Source organism: Sturnira hondurensis, unplaced genomic scaffold, assembly GCF_014824575.4.
Source record: "Sturnira hondurensis isolate 20B ecotype Veracruz unplaced genomic scaffold, ASM1482457v3 Scaffold0018493, whole genome shotgun sequence".
NCBI lineage: Eukaryota > Metazoa > Chordata > Mammalia > Chiroptera > Phyllostomidae > Sturnira > Sturnira hondurensis.
The window spans coordinates 2,125,734-2,137,928 of NW_028091124.1; the positions used below are offsets into that span (position 1 = coordinate 2,125,734).

Consider the following 12,195-nt stretch of genomic DNA (forward strand, 5'->3'; position numbering starts at 1 on the left):
CTCCCTGGCTCCCCGCGGGGCTCCACACCCTCCTCATTTGCTCTGGGATGCCCGTAGGCGGTATGGCCCTTCTCTGCTGGAGACCGAGTGTCTTGAGAGAAAGGGACCTAAGTAGAAGCAGGGGTCAGTCCCCCTGGAGGTGGGGAGAGGGGAAGAAGAAGCTCGTTGCCGTCGCCTCCCAGGCCGAGGGCTGTGCCCGGCTCATGCAGCCAGACCAGCCTCCCTCAGAGTGTGACAGCAGGTGGTCCGATCCGCCTAGAGCTTCGCACCACACGCAGCCTTTGTCCTGCTGGACACGCAGGGAAAAGAGGCCCCACGCTGTCCGCTCCGGTGGCGGTGCCCGGCGTCTAGTCCCCACGCGCTGGTCTGCGTGCTGGCCTGTCCGTGGGGAAGACAGGCTCCAGACAGAGTTAGATCTCAGTGAGACCCCGGGTGCCTTACTGTAGATTTTCCTCAACGGAGGTGCTAGGAGCCACTGCAGAGTGTCGCCAGCTGTCCTGGACGGTGAAGGTGGAGATTCCCTTAAAAGAACTTCGTGTGATGCCCTAAAGTTTCATGACGTAATATATTTTAAGTCACGGGTGGCAAACACAAGGCCGCAGGCCTAATCCGGCCCTCACCTAGTTTTATCCGGCCCAGCGCCTTGTTTCTACCCAGCGGCAGTGCCGAGCTCCTTGCCCCTGGTTAAGGAGCACTTCCAAGGATACAGTCCTAACATTACATTCGGCCCTTTGAAGACAGCTGCGAGGCTGACATGGCTCCCGGCGAACGGGAGTCTGACAGCCCTGTTCCGAGTCACAGGGCGACCGGCGCACCAGCCTGCGTGTTTTCCTCCATAAGTGTCTGCTCAGTGAGGGGGATTTTCCATAGGGGACGGGGCAGCTGTGAGCCTTGGGGATGAGTCTCGGGCCTTGCCACTGTGACTCAGTTCACACTCCGTCCACGTCCGTAGGTTAGGCTGGCATTTCCCGGGAACTTGAGCAGGAAATCGGTTCCCTGCCTCCCCCCGATTATTCGTTATCTGTCACACATGCCTCTCGGCGTCCCCCTCTCGCCTGCGTGTCTCCGTCATGTGGGGTTTTGTTGGTAACCCGCACTGTGCTTTGATCTCCGTCCCAGTCAAGGCCCCCCGCGAGGTGCAGGTGTCCGAGGTCACTGAGAGCAGTGCCAAGCTCCACTGGGAGAGGCCAGAGCCGCCCAGCTCTTATTTCTATGACCTCACCGTCACCTCGGCCGACGACCAGTCCCTGGTTCTGAAGCAGAACCTCTCGGCCACGGACCGCGTTGTCGGGGGCCTGCGTGCTGGGCAGACGTACTACGTGACTGTGGTCTGCTACCTGAGGACTCAGGTCCGGGCTGTCTACCGAGGAAGTTTCAATACAAGTGAGTACTCGCCCATTTAAGAAAAGTCAGTCCTGACTTCTACGTGGAATATTGATAGGACATAGAACAATTCATCATTATCATCATCATTATTATTTTTAATTCTCACCCAAGGACATGCTTATTGATTTTAGAGAGAGTGGAAGGGAGGGAGGGAGAGCAACAGCGATGTGAGAGAGGAAAATAACTGAACCCACAACCCAGGCACATGCCCTGGCCGGGAATCGAACCTGTGACCTTTTGGTTTACAGGTCGACGCTCCAACCAATAGAGCCACTTGGCCAGGGCTGGAGAGAACGATTCTCATTCACCAAATCTGTCCAAACTCCTGGGTGTTTCATTCATACCTGAGTTTACAAAGGAATAAAATGGAAGATGGGATGGGGTCCTTGTGAATTATTGCCCTGCTTTGGGGGTCTTGGGCCACTTGGTGGAGGAAGCCAGCTCCATTTGACCTGGGTGCTGCCCCTGGGCACTGGCTGGGGCTCGGAGCCCCTCCTCCGCCCGAGTTTCAGGAGCTTGCCCCCCTCCCCCACCCCTTCAGTGAACAGAAAGCACAGCAGAAAGTCACTGGCTCCTTGGGGAGTAACTGAGGTGCCCACGAGGTCTCATCACCCTGGGCCACGGGGCACGCATGGCCGTGCAGAAAGCACCTCAGAATTTCCCTCCCCAGTTCCCCACACTCAGGCTCTGCCCTCTGCCCTCCTCTTGGCTTCTCTGAGGCGCTGAGGCTTGGCGCTGGGGCCTGACGCTGGGGCCTGGCGCTGAGGCCTGGCCCCGCATGCCCCCCAGCCTGGCTCAGTGACTCACATGCCCCACCCCCTTTCCAAGTTCCTCTGGGCACCCCCATTCTTCTTGACACCCCTTTCCCGGATGTGGAGGGGGAGGCTTAGATTCTTGGCTCTGTGGCCCAGTGCTGTTCAGATCCAGGAACCGGCCCGAGGAAAGGAAGTTCCTGCCTGTCCCCACGCAGTCCATGCAGATGAAGCACCCTCAGCCCCAGGGGTCTGGCTTTGTGGCCAGAAGCAGGACAGCCCCCGTGGGAAAACCAGAAGGTCCGTTCAGAGCATGGCGGTTGGCCCCGCTTGCCTGTTGAGACGGGTTGGCTGAGCAGGGAGCAGGTGTCAGGACTGCGCGTGGCAGCCTCTGGGGTCTCTGCTCCAGTGCCGCCCCCCATATCCAAGATTTGACCCAGAGAGGCGAGCTCGCCTGGTCCTGCAGGTTCCCAGCCCTTCTGGCTCTGAGTTACCTACCAGCTGCCTGTGTTTTCCTTTTGTAGAGAGAACTCAGCCTGCACCTCCGCAGCCCGCAAAGACGGCCGCCAGTGCGACCGTGAACCTCATGGTGAGCACGGAACCGCTGGCCAGCAGTGACGGAGGTGAGTTGTGAGGACGTCGGGACCAGGGGCACCACTCCTCCGCCCCCCCCCGACACTCCGAGTCTTCGCAGTCCAGACCGTGGGCCGTCGGCTGAGGCCCTGCCCCTCCGGCCAGGCGGGCCTCTATGGGGGAAGGTCCAGCCGCTGTGTGTGGCTGGGCACCGCCTCCTGCGTCTTCTGGGCTGCACCTGCGGGTCCCCCTTCCTGGGCGTGGTAGCCAGGAACCCTCTCTCGCCTGCCACTTTTCCTCCCACTGGGACCGGTGTGGGTGGGTGTGGCCCTCGATGCTGCAAAGCCCGGGGCGTCATTCACGCAGAGGTCCAGTCCAACAGAAAACCGCTCCGGAGGACATGAGACAGCCCAGACGAGGACCCAGAGGAGGCATGGGTTCGGAGGTGCCCCATGGCAGGCGTGTTCTGATCCCGGTTCTCTGAGCACACCCTAGACTTGGTCTGTCACACCACTCTGTGGGCCTGAGCCAGGCGAGCGTGGCTCATCTTTGACCAGGGACCAGTGGGACGTGTTTCTGCAGTGACTACTGTAACCTCCCGCCCAGCGGGGTGTGTGTGAGCTGGGGCTACTGGCCCACGAGGAGCTAGTGTCTGCAATAGTCCATGTGCTTTGCTTAAGCGTGTTCTGCAGACGACGTGTGCCCTGATACCCAAAGTCCGAATTCCGCGGGTGCTAAGATACATCACTGTTTTATGGTCCCCGAGGAAAAGGTGTCCCCTGAGTGCGGGGACAGTTCACTGGTTCTGGGGGTGTTGGCCGCTGGCAGGGGCGCTGTGGCTTTCCTCCGTGTTTCTTTCTGCACGTGGCCGGGATGGAGGGTGCCTGCTGCTGCCCGAGTGGCCCCCGTGGGTGCCGGATGCCACTTGGCTGAGCCTTCCCCGCCTAGGGGCGGTGTCAGCCTCTGCCGCACCTTGTTTTCCGAGTTATCGGTGAGCCTTTTGCTTTTCTTCGCTCTCTGCACTGTGGGTCTCTGAGATGTCACTTGGCTTCGCCGCCGCCCCGGTTCCGTCGTGTCCGCACCCTGTGTCGTCTGTGTTGAGGGAATCTTGGACGGTGTCTGGTTCCGCATGTGGGAGGAGGGGCCCCTCGACTCTGAGCTGTCTCTGTGGGGCTCTTCTCCATCACTAGAACATTCCATCAGCGGGCTTCCCCCGTCCACGCGCACACGCCTCTGCCTCTGTGGGGCGTATCCAGATCTATATTCAGGTCTGCGTCTCTGCATCGCCTCTCACCGCAGCCACCACCGGTGCTGACGAGCGGCCTCAGTCCCTGCAGGGGAGAAGGCGGCCGAGCCAGGGCAGTAGCTGGGAAGCGGTTACGACACAGATGCGTCATAGTACAGGGCTGAAAACCGTTCCAAACAGCTTGCCTCCGAAACACGTTTAGGAACCGGTCCGTTTGGGACACCGCCCGGGTTTCTCAGACTCCTCCGGCCTCACTGACCGGAAGATTGACAGAAACAAGAAACTGTGGCCTGCCGATGCCAGTTTAGCGGCCTGAGTCGGGAGTTCATGGCGGGTTCTGTCCAGTCCCTTCCCTTACACAACCCTTCGTGGGAGTGTGGGGTGAGGGCAGAGGGCAGAGAAGGTGCCCGAAGCCTCAGCCCCTGTCGCTTCTGCTCAGAAGCTGTTTTCTGGGTCCTGCAGGAGCCTGGTCCCCTGCACTGGGTCCTGGAGCTCCCGCCCCACTCGGGGTCCCTTCGGAGTCACCCCCATTCGGGGTCCCAACCACGTGCTTGAGTGGAGAGAGGCCACAAAGAATCCACAGGAACTCCCCAAAGACGTGGGTCAGGACAGACGAAACGCCAACTTTAAGGTCACCGAACCCCCGTCTGCTGTCTCCCACTCCCTGGGAGCATTGCCCCCAAAGAGCACAAGGGGTGTGGCATTTCCAGCGAAGTCAGGGCCCCAGTGAGCGGACACAGCTGCCAGTGGGCAGCGCGGCAGGGCCGGGATGTCTTCGGCTCCTGTGTGTGGTCCGCAGTGGCGCGGACATGTAAACAGCGTTTAGTTAATATAAACAGCACAGTCTTTAAACAAGAATCTGGCAGGGCTGGTCTTTTTTTTCTTTTAAGCACAAGTCACAGATTCAGAAGGAGGGAGGCGTTTTCAGTCCAGACCTTTGTCCCTTCAGTCTCCTCTCTGCATGTGACAGGGAGCAAAGAGTTTTTGAGCTCAGGGCTCGTGCGTCTTTCTCCGGGGCGTTGGTCTGGGTGCACGGAAATCCTGCCCTTCCTTCTGGTGGGTGCGTGGCCCTCAGACCCAGGACTCGAGTGTCCGGTCACTGCCTCACGGGGGTGCGTGCCCCGCCTAGTGACGCAGGTCAGCATGAAGACCTGGGTCCGTGTCTAGCCGAAGCTCAGGGCCCAGCGCCTGGACCCACTCAGTCACCAACCGGCGCTCTGCCCACAGGAGAGCTTACTGCGCATTTGCTCCCGGGTGTCTGCCGGAGCAGGGGCGCGCTTCTGCCATTTTGGGGAGCTTTTTGGTTGAAATCAGTGAGGTATTTACAACATTTAGAATTCAAAACGGGTAAACAGAATTAGGAAATGAAAGCTCGTCTTGCCTCTCCCTCCCAGCCTCCTCCCCTCCTTTGGTAATGAAGGGTCTTAGACATTTCCCCAGGGGTACGACTTCAGGAGGGCACCCGTATTTCTGAAGATGGAAAAGGGCACAACTTGTCCACGGACCGAGTGACTTCCAACCCGCAGTGACTGTGTCGTTCGAGCCCGTGGGGGCTGCCACTGTCCACGCAGGGAAGTTTTCTTATTCACACAATCGTCCCGGCTTCTGAGGCTGGACGCCCCGCCCCCACCCCACCGCGTGGGTCCGAAGGCCGCCCAGCCTTCTCGTGTGTGAGCACACAGAGCCTCTGGGGAGGGCGGGTCTTCACACACATTTGCCGTTGCGGTGGAAACCCTTACGCTGCTCCCGCGACACGGTGCTCGAGGAGGCAGCGGCAAACCGGTACCTTGCTGCCCTGGAAGGTGACCACGCCGGAGCCTCTAGAAGGTTGCTTTCAGAGGCTGTGAGAAATCTCAGACCACAGAAATGGCGTAATTTTCCAATTCAGTGTGTGTTTTGTTTTAAAGAGGAACATCTTTTTCCAATGATGGACTGACAGCTCCTCACTGTGCAGAGCTCAGGACACCAGGAAAGTGCAAGGGACGACAGCTCCCGTGGCCGCGGTGCGGGTGTCTGCTGGGGAGCAGTATTCACGACCCTTCGGGTTTGTTCTGAGAACCGGACATGCGGGTGCATGTGCACACGCACACGCGTCTTTCTTACCGAAGCGGACCAGTTTCCCGGGTGTCCCCCACCCCGTAGTGGTTGTTCTGGGGCGTCCCAGGTTGCTCCTCAGCTTTGGAGCCTGGATGGGGGCTCCTGGGCCAATTTCCCAGGCTGTTACTCTTGCCCCCACGTCTGCACAAGGGTGGATGCTCGCCAAAGCCCAGCGACCCACCCCTTGCCCTTTCGCCAGAGGGTGATCCAACTCAGGCTGCCCCGCAGGTGTTTCCTTTAAAATGAAACTTGCTTTGCCTCGCAAGGTTATCCACGGCCCCCCTCCCCCGCATGGTCTTTGGGGCTCCCGCAGGGTTCTCAGTGTAAGGCGGAGGGAATGGGTGGACATGCAGCTGGACGTGCTGTGCAGGTCAGAGCGAGGGCCGAGGTCTCCCTCCAGGGCTGTGCCCACGGGGGCACCTCTGGTGGGAGGGAAGCAGGGAAGCAGGATGGCCGTCGTGTGCACAGACTGTGCTGGGGACGGGCTCAGTGAAGGCTGCCCGTCGTGCTTCTCTGGACAGCAAGGCGCTTTCCTTCATTTCCTGTCTCTCAAACGGCTGTGCTGGAGTTGGTAGACGTGGCTGGGGCGAGGCCGGTCCACACTGTGTCTCAGAGGTCATAATTACGAGGCTTCTGAAGAACATGGAGCACCCCACCATTCTCTTGCTTTAAAATGGAGAGTCCCAGCTTCTTGTCTTGGAAGAGGGTAGGGCCCTCACTGATAGATTGCTCTTGGTTTCCTGAATATCCGTGTGTCCACAGTAGTGACGTCCTTACGTCCCCTGGGTAAACCGGACGGGGTGCTCGCAGCTGCTCTCGCTGAAACAAAGGATGTCGCCTGCAGGAACGCCAGTTTGGCGCTGGGCGTCACGGCGCAGGCTTCCTCCAGGCGGGGACCGTTCCCATTGCAGAAGGCACTTCAGGGAGTGGGGGCAACAGCTAAACACCGATGGCCCGGACCGAGTGCGCCCGACAAATGAATCGGACAGACACGGCTGTTTGCGGGGACAAAGGAGGGGAGGGGCCGAGGCAGCCCTTTGGCTGGGGCCTCGTGTTCACGGGGAGCCCACGGGCAAACCAGGGGTGCGTTTGGGTGGCTGAGTCACCTTGCCTTGCCCGGTCCCCTCTGTGACGTTCCAGGCTTTCCCTGTAGTTGTCAGCACGTTTGAGAGAAAGACATTGTTTTCGTGAATTGTCATCGTTTTTTTCTGCCTCTGTTGGGGTGGCAGCTGCCCCCCCCCCCCCGCCAGGGAAGGTTTCAAGACCCGTCTGGGCCTCCGTCCTGTGTACCGAGGGGCCTGGTGTGTTAGGTGCCCCCACGCACTGGCTGTGCACCCTGGGGGTCCAGACTCTCCTCTCCCTGCTCGTCTCTGTCAGAACTGCACCTGCTGACCCCCCACTGCTGCTGGGGCACCCCACTAGCTGAGGACCGAGGCTCCTGGGTGTCAGCGCTGCATGGTGGGGGCAGTGTGGACAGCCACGCACATAAATGGGCGGGTTGTGTCAGAAGGTTTGCGTTTTCCAAACTCAGCGGTGGACGTGAAGGCTGCTCTCTCCCAGTACCATCTGAAGTTCCCCAGAAGCTCTTCAAACCGGAGTGTTCCTGGGGGGGTGCGGTCAGCTCCCTCCGGGGCATTGTGCACACGCCCCTCTCCGTCTGCAGGGGGGCTGCCTCCGGAGTGTGTGTTTGCGTAGACACTTCTTATGGGGGAAGAGTGCAGCTCTGTCTCAGAGCCTCTGCCCCGTATCCCGTTTTCAGTGCTGTGGATTTCACGCCATGTCAGTGATGTTAACTTGGGGGTCATGAAGGCACTGGCTTCATACCTGTACCCACGCACACACACGTGTGTACCCACACACGGAGACACCCACGCACACCCACACACAGAGACACACACCTACACAGGCGCACGTACACCCGCACACACCCCATATACAGAGACACACAGACATGCGCACACCGGCACAGGGACACACATGCACACACCTGCATTTTCACACGTATGCCTGCACGCTCATAAAGGACTTTTTCCATTTCAACTTTTATCGCCAATCTGGTCACTCGTAGTGAGATGTTCAGCCTTATTTCTGGGCTGTATTCTGATGGCATCAGCTGCTGTTTGGCCAACGAGGAGAACACTCCAAAGCTCTAAAATTCGGCGTCTTCTCCAGGGACTTAGCAGTGAAGGGACCAGAGAGCTGGTGGCCCGGGCCTGGAAAGGGAGATGCCGTTCACTTTATGTTCAGTTTCCCGTGGCAAACCAGGGCTGGGGTTGGGGGTCACTTCACCCCGTCTCTCGCCGTCTGGTCGCGCTGCTGCTCCCGGAGCCCTGAGCGGCCACGGGGGCGGGGGGTGCGGGGTCCTCATCTTCTCCTTCGCCCCGCCAGCCCGTGACTGGCCCCCCAGCTGCCCGGGCCGGCGCAGGGGACGGTGGGCTCTAACGGGCTGCCCGTCTCGCCCTCGCAGACATATGCAAGCTGCGCAGGGAGGAAGGCACGTGCAGGAAGTTCGTGCTGAAGTGGTACTACGACGCGGAGACCGGGAGCTGTGCCCGCTTCTGGTACGGCGGCTGCGGCGGGAACGAGAACAGGTTCCACTCACAGGCGGACTGCGAGAGGGTCTGCGGGCCGGGTGAGTGAGGGTGCTTTTGTGCTGGGGCCTTTGTCAGTAAGGTAAAAGCAACCCAGGTCAATAACCCACCTTTTTAAGGTACTTGAAGTACAAAAGTTACGGTAGATACGAACCAAAAAAACAGATTGTACCTTCAGGTGAGGAAGACGTTCAAACAAAGCCCCTGAAAGGAATTTCCTGAACGAGTATCGTTTCTTAAAAACGTGCTTAAACCCTTGAACTTCTGCCGACAGAGAAACACGGGGTGGAGGCCGCCTCACTATTGAGTTACGTAAATTCCTGTTATTCACACGATGTTGTTAACACACAGGATCCTTGGGGAAAGAGGAGCAATTTAAATAACACCAACGCTAACTAACCCCGTAGATTCGCCCTCAGTGATGTAAATAATTTTGCTCCCTCTCAGTGACGCATGTTGATACGGGTCCGCTCAGTATCTCTGTTACCCTGGGCAACCCGGTGGAAAACGGGCCAGCTCCCCAACAGCCCCCGCCCCTGTGGGGCCCGGGCCCCTGCAGGACTGGAGAGCTCAGTCTGCATGAGGACCCGGCCGGGGTGCAGGGAGACAGGCTCAGAGTGCAGGGGTGCGCCCCCTCCCCTGGTCCCCAAGGCCAAGAAGCACTGGGGAACTGGCGAAGGTTCTGGGCTGGAAAGTGAGAGGTGGCCGGGGACATCGGGAGGCCACGGGGTCATTTCGTGAGAAGCATGGCACCCTTTTCGGTTAGTAACATGCCTTCCCCTTCTCTGCCCTCTCTGCCCGCCCCTCGTCCGATGCTCAGTGCTCGTCAAACCCGGCGTTGCCGCTGCCATCGGGACCTAGGGTCACTGGCCAGGGACACACACCTCTCGAAGAAGGAGTCAGCTGTCTCCAAGACGCCTTCGAAGAAGCTCTGGGTGCAGGCTCCCTGGCACTGTGCCACACCATGCTTTGATTTACACTCGAACTTGGGAGGGGCCGCCAGCCGCACGACTATCCATTTGGTGCTAACGGGGTTGGTGGCCCCCACGCCCTCCGTCTCCAGCAGTCAGGTCCTGTGCTGCGGACGGACACCATGTGGCGGTTACGCACCGCCGGCGTTTCCGCCAACCTTTCCGCCACCTTGCCCTCCCTCCAGGGTTCCACGCCCTGCCTGTTCCGGGCAAGCGTGGGGTCTAGAAGGGAGCCCCCTCCCCCCGACGGCTACACTGTCTGCTGGCTCTTCCCTCTCCTTCCCTCTCAGTTAAGCACGACCTCAGATGGAGGCCCCGCCATGGCGAATAAACGCGCGCCCCAGCTTTTCCGCTTTGCTCCCAATATCCTGGGTCAGATGTCGAGGGAAGGCTCTTGTCCTAAAGCCCCTGACCCACGACCTCGTCGGAAGGAGGCGGAATCTCAATCCCTGCGCGCCGCCGCGGGACCAACACTTTGATTAATGAGTAGACAGAAAGTCATGAGAGCATATTTTTGGCATCCCTCTAATGTGTGGGGTTTTTTTTGTGTGGGGGGTGGGGGGAACCTAATTTTAATTTTAAAAATTTTAGGAAATTTATACAAAGAAACTTTTTAATAAAGTATATGGAAAGTGTCTTGGGTTTGGTGTTATTGGCGTCTTGTGGTCAGGAGGACCCTGGAGCTGGGGTTGGCCCTCAGCACCGGCCTCCTGTCTCCAACGGAGGGGCTGAGAGCTCTGGGAGGAGGGTCCACTGTGCCACGGCCACCTGGACCGGGGTCCCGGCTGAGGACCCCAGCGGTCTTTCTGGTCTTAAGAACCTGGCTGCCCTTCACCCCGTCCTCTAACATCCGGTTGCACCCCAGTGCCTCCAGCCTACCTCTCTGCCTCTGTAAAGGGTTGTTTCTGGGGTTCAGTTTGCTTCCCCCAGCGTGGCCCGGGGAGACCCCCCACGTCCCTTTTCTGGAGTCTCAGAGACAAGGCAGAGCGTCTTCTTACTTCTCCCTGAAAGGCCTCGTCTCCTGTCTTCAGAAGGAACCCAAAGCAAGCAAGCATATCTTCAGGTGGCCCCTGAACTCCGTTTCTGAGGGGCCCTGGGTCTGTCGCACAGGACACATCTGCCCTGGGTTCAGGCAGAACTGTCCTGTGCGTGATTGGGAAGGACACCGTCGGAGAATTTAGTGAGGAGGGGCAAGGAGGAGAGGGGGCCCAGAGCCAGTGAGGGGAGGGGACACAGCAGCTCTGGCTGCCTCTCAGCTGTCACCCTGCACCTTCAGCGAGGGCACCTGCCCAGGTGTGGTGGAAAAACAGGGTTTTCTGCCCTAGGCAACATGGGAGAGAGTCAGAGCGTACGGACTGGTGCAGGGAGGGGTGGCAGGAGTCGGGGGGAGGGTCAGGACCCCATAGCGAATTTGAGTTTGTCAGTGCCCTGACAGCGAATTTGAGTTTGTCAGTGCCTGTGAGGACTGGGAGGCCCTGGCTGGACCTCAGGGTGGCTTCAGGGACTCAAGTTCTGGGGGCTCCTGAGAAGTTTCCACAGTCGGAGGGCCTGGGACCACCGCTGTCCTCTCAGTAATGCCAACCCCTCCTTACCTTTGGAGGGCCCCCTTTTTAGGGTGTGACCAGCCCAGGGGACCCACAGAGAGCCCAGTGAGGTCCTGACTTCCCTTGGAGTGGAAACGCACCCTGGGTGGGAAGTGTGTGTTCTGTGACGTTCTCAATGATGGCCCCCCAAATCTCCAGCCCCTTGAACGGTCCCCCTCCTCATAAACCTGCCTTCCACCTCCCATCAAGCTGGGGTGTTCAGGCCAAGTTCACTCCAGTGGAGCAAAAACACACTCATAGAGGGGCCAGGAGAGGGGTGTTCCTGCTGCCCTGGGGGGCACGTGGTCAGGGAACTGTGTTTCTGGGCTCCGGCACCGACTCTCAGAAACGAGGTGGCAGATGGTGGAGACGCCTTCTCTCCCAGTTCTGGCGGCTGGAAGCCCAGAGGCAAGGTGCTGCTGGGCCCTGCTGCCCTCAGTCTTGGGGGGGCCCCTCCTTGCCTCCTCCTGCCTCTGGTGGCTTCTCAGCTCTTAGCCGCTGGACGCCTGAGCCCCATAAACACTGATTTTCCCTGCACGTACACACCAGTGATGGCGTTTGACTTCTAACTCGGGCACCGCGGGAGGTGGACGGTGGTAACTGACGGTGAAGTAGGACAGCCACGACGGCACACCGTGAAACAGGTGCGCACACGCGGCCTTTCTCTTTCTCTGTATCTCCGGGAGCCGGGCTCGCCCCTCGGGGGAAGGGAGGTGATGAGACACGACGCCCACGTGATGCGCTGAAGCCAGGCCCGTGGGACCGAGTACGGCTTCAAACTGCCTGCGTTGCCGTTTCTGGAATTTTCCCTTTTACATTTTTGGACCCATGGCGTGTTGTTCTGGGAGATGACAGGGGCTGTGGGCAGGGAAGGTGGGGCTGACGGTGCCCTGGTCAGTGGCCGCCATATTTCAATGGGGTGGCCTGACCCTCCTTGTTGAGAAGAGTTTGGGACTCGAGGGCAGACAGTGAGGGGCAGCCAAGGGCACAGTGAGG

General features: G+C 59.4%; 1 protein-coding gene across 4 annotated transcripts in view; it reads left to right on the plus strand.

The window, feature by feature from the left end:
• COL6A3 (collagen type VI alpha 3 chain) overlaps positions 1 to 10,187 on the plus strand; it is a 70,446-nt gene extending 60,259 nt beyond the window's left edge. For 2 of the 4 annotated variants that reach the window (XM_037069176.1, XM_037069177.1), the window contains 4 exons: positions 1,120 to 1,383; positions 2,663 to 2,761; positions 8,522 to 8,686; positions 9,466 to 10,186. In XM_037069176.1, the coding sequence (XP_036925071.1) occupies positions 1,120 to 1,383; positions 2,663 to 2,761; positions 8,522 to 8,686; positions 9,466 to 9,506 (569 nt within the window). In that variant the 3' untranslated portion in view covers positions 9,507 to 10,186. Of the gene's footprint in view, positions 1 to 1,119; positions 1,384 to 2,662; positions 2,762 to 8,521; positions 8,687 to 9,465 lie in introns of all 4 variants that reach the window. The other 2 variants (XM_037069175.1, XM_037069179.1) reach the window with 2 other exon arrangements.
• Positions 10,188 to 12,195: the final 2,008 nt, after the last annotated feature.